Source organism: Sesamum indicum, linkage group LG4 (genome assembly GCF_000512975.1).
Source record: "Sesamum indicum cultivar Zhongzhi No. 13 linkage group LG4, S_indicum_v1.0, whole genome shotgun sequence".
NCBI lineage: Eukaryota > Viridiplantae > Streptophyta > Magnoliopsida > Lamiales > Pedaliaceae > Sesamum > Sesamum indicum.
The window spans coordinates 16,918,676-16,922,069 of record NC_026148.1 but is presented as its reverse complement, the minus strand read 5'-3'; the positions used below and the strand labels follow the sequence as shown (position 1 = coordinate 16,922,069).

General features: G+C 36.1%; 1 protein-coding gene across 1 annotated transcript in view; it reads left to right on the top strand.

The window, feature by feature from the left end:
* The window catches only part of LOC105161296 (mRNA cap guanine-N7 methyltransferase 2), a gene marked incomplete in the record, with an annotated part of 6,791 nt that extends 3,764 nt beyond the window's left edge, over window positions 1–3,027 (top strand). The window contains 3 exon segments of the mRNA XM_011078936.2: window positions 1–46; window positions 143–240; window positions 2,616–3,027. Coding sequence (XP_011077238.2) covers window positions 1–46; window positions 143–240; window positions 2,616–2,774 — 303 coding nt within the window.

Here is a 3,394-nt window from a genome sequence, read left to right as displayed (position 1 = left end):
GTTGATCAAAGGGGAAGACTTCTTCAGAGATCATACGATGTTTTAGGTGATTTTTCCTTAATCCTGCTCATTATTTCTTTAGAATTGATGAGTTTTCTGCATTGCAATACTCTGGATGCATACTAAGTCACCCCTGTTGCAGGTCTATACACCACATTCATCTTTCAAAAACCAGATCCAGATATTGCCCCTCCTCTCATGACGCCATTGTTGGAAGATGCAAGCCACAATCACGATGAGGCAAGTTTTGTGACACTAAGAAGCGCATCATAATAAGGGAACTTTAATTTTGGCAGCAATTAGTTCCATCACTAACTGAGTAGCTGTCCATGTGGTTCTTTCCCAAAAGCATTTTAATCATAGATTGGCATACTATTGCTTCTGTAGTAGGAAAGATTTGATTTCAGAAGCTTATATACTGCTCATTCGGATTCCTCCATTATTCTTTGACATTTAATTTCTCTGAGTCTTCTTCTTTTTTTTTTTTTGAAATATATATAAAAAAAAGGAGGGATAAGTTCAATATGTACCTGGAAAACCTTAATGAGAGTAAAAATGACATTTAGAATCCCCAAATTCTTGGGAGGAAAAGATAAGAAACTCCAGACAAAAGGAAACAACAGGCAATAATGCTATGGAAATCATAGATCATATAACTTTTAGTAGCAACAGTGTGGATTCACACTAAAGCAGCTATCTTATGTCACCATGAAATCCAATTTTCCTCGTAAGATTATGGTTTTACGAATCCAAATCAGAAAGGACTTATATATATAGCACTCTTAACTATAGAAATCCAAACTATGCCTCAAACCGGACATTGTACTTGTTCCTATCAAGAGTCAGTCAGAGGGTATTTTGCACTTATAGTACATCTGTTGCTTTTATGATGAACTCTTTTAACTTACCATCTTCAGTATCAAAGACATGGAACAAGACAAGGAAAGAAAAATTAGTTCACAAGATACTGCAAAAGGTCTAGATGAACAATCTTATATCTGGAAGAAAAAGAAAGAAGACGAGGAAAGAAGTCAATCTCATAAAGAACCATTACCAATAGAAGTCGCAGCTGCAATCATAGTTGAAGATAAGGACTCACCAGAAAGTTCTAGGATAAGGAAAAGTTGAAAACTTAGAAAGAAGAGTTAGAGAATCAACATATCAAGAAGGAAATATTAAATGATCAACAATCTTGGTACATAGTTTACATAATTAGCATAGAGGAAAAATTATGCATCTTTCGTCATTATGTAAAATCCACATAATTATTTTATAGATTATTTTCTATAATTGATTTTCAGTTAATTATATTATGTATTGTGTTTAGTCAAAATGTTCCGCTTTTCCATGGCTTCCACACATTTAAGATTTTGGGCAAAGAAAAAGAGATATTACATGTGAAAAAAGTGGAAACTTCAAGCATAGGAAAGCATTCAGTTTCGTTTATTACTCTTAGATGAGATAGAGCACTGCTTTTGTGCATTGGATGGCTGGGTTATTATATTTATCTTTTATCTGTAGCTGAACTTAAAAGTATTGTTCTGGATATTCAGTTATATGTATGCCTACTTGTTATAATGACCTATGGAACTGCCTGCAGCTTTAAATGGGAATTCAGGAAAGAATTGACTAACATAAAGATGTGACTAAAACTGACCAAGGAACAAACTGTGACATGCAAAAGATATCCAATGTAAATGTTTGAAAAATGAAAGAAAATCTTGGATCATCCTTGGTAATTGAAGCAATGTGTCCTTAAGGTCAGAATGTGCTCCCCTGTGACACAGGGACTTCCCCTTTTATTGAAGCTTTATATTCCAAAAAATGACATAAATCCTTAAACTGTTTCCACCTTTATTTACTCATCATCAGCTGTACTAGACTTTCATGCCTCGCGTTGGTATCTCTCTTGTAGTTGTCCCCTCACACCATGCAGCCAAATGTTTTGGTGTAAGAACGATGCTTTCCTGATATTCTAAGTAGTTTGGCCGAATGTTTACTTTCATGGCTACGGCATAGGATATCTCTCTTGGACCTTTATTCATTCGCTAAGCTGTAAAAAATTATTAATTCACAGGCATCTACATAATGTGGAAACACTTACTAGACTAGATATCTTAAACTAAATGGCGAGGATCATGCCATGTCTGCAAAATATGTGTCCTTCTATTGACTTGGCATCGTTCTCAAAATTTGCATTGAAACACTTGGCGTAGTCAAGAAATTTCATACATAATGAAGTGATTGATCTATTGAAGTGCACAATATTTACACAACTCCCTTAGTCTGACTGTTTTAGCTGAACGTAACCACCCTAAAAAGACAATATGATAAATTGGCTGTGCATTTGTCCAATGCCAAATTTTCTATGAAATGAATGCAGCTGGCATTGTTGTATGTATTCATGGTCGCATCTATGAATTTCCTTTCTGTTGATAGTTCTGGTGCTGGGCTATTAATAACACATTTCACTCACCTTGTTCTTCAAGTTTCCGCAATGGGTTTGCTAAGGTCTTCTCCAAATTTGGATCCACCTGACTGATATTCAAATTGTTTTTACAACAATGGATAACATATCAATTTTGCACTAATATGATGCCTTGTGATCAAGTCAGGCTCCTCTGATGCCACAGAGAGATTGGCAAGTGGTTGGCTGGAGAGAAGATGACAAGAATGTGCAGCCAGAGCCAAGCTCAGGGCTGGGTAAGATAACCGAGCAGAAAGGCATATTAGGTCCTGGTCCAGCAGAGCTTCGCTTTCCAGAAGCTCTTTGAACATGCAGAAGGGAACCGGTGAGGTCTTGACTTGGTTCCTCTAAAAACCACTAACATTTCTCATATTTATCAAAACCACTCACACATTTACTGATTGTATATACATGTGTTATTTACATAATTCTGGTGCCACACATTTCATTGAATGCTTATACATTGTCTCAGCATTCATAAACTTGCCTTAGTTTGCTTCCACTGTTGTGGCTTTGCTGACGAGAATCGTTCTTTCTGATTAGTGCTGTTTAGTGTATCATTCCTGTATGAAGTGTCTTAGCCATGTTTAGTAAGTTGTTTGAGGCGCTTATTCCCCGTGTATTTTTGTGACGGATTTGGTTCAAGGGGTTACTCTCTGTGCCTTCTGGGGATGGAGCAATGGAGTATGATTATACATTAGAACTTAACCGCATCACTCTAGTTTTGTTCAGGATATTGACACCCCATCTTTTGCTCTCTTGAGCTGACCAACATTTGTTTTCGAATATTGGGTTAGTTATACTTAGATCTTTTCAAAAATACGAAATTGTACTTCCGCAAAAAATTGAAAAAATTACACTTATACCCCCAGAAAGACTGTTAATTAACCCAAACAAAATTAATGAAATGTCAGCATTTTCTGTCTA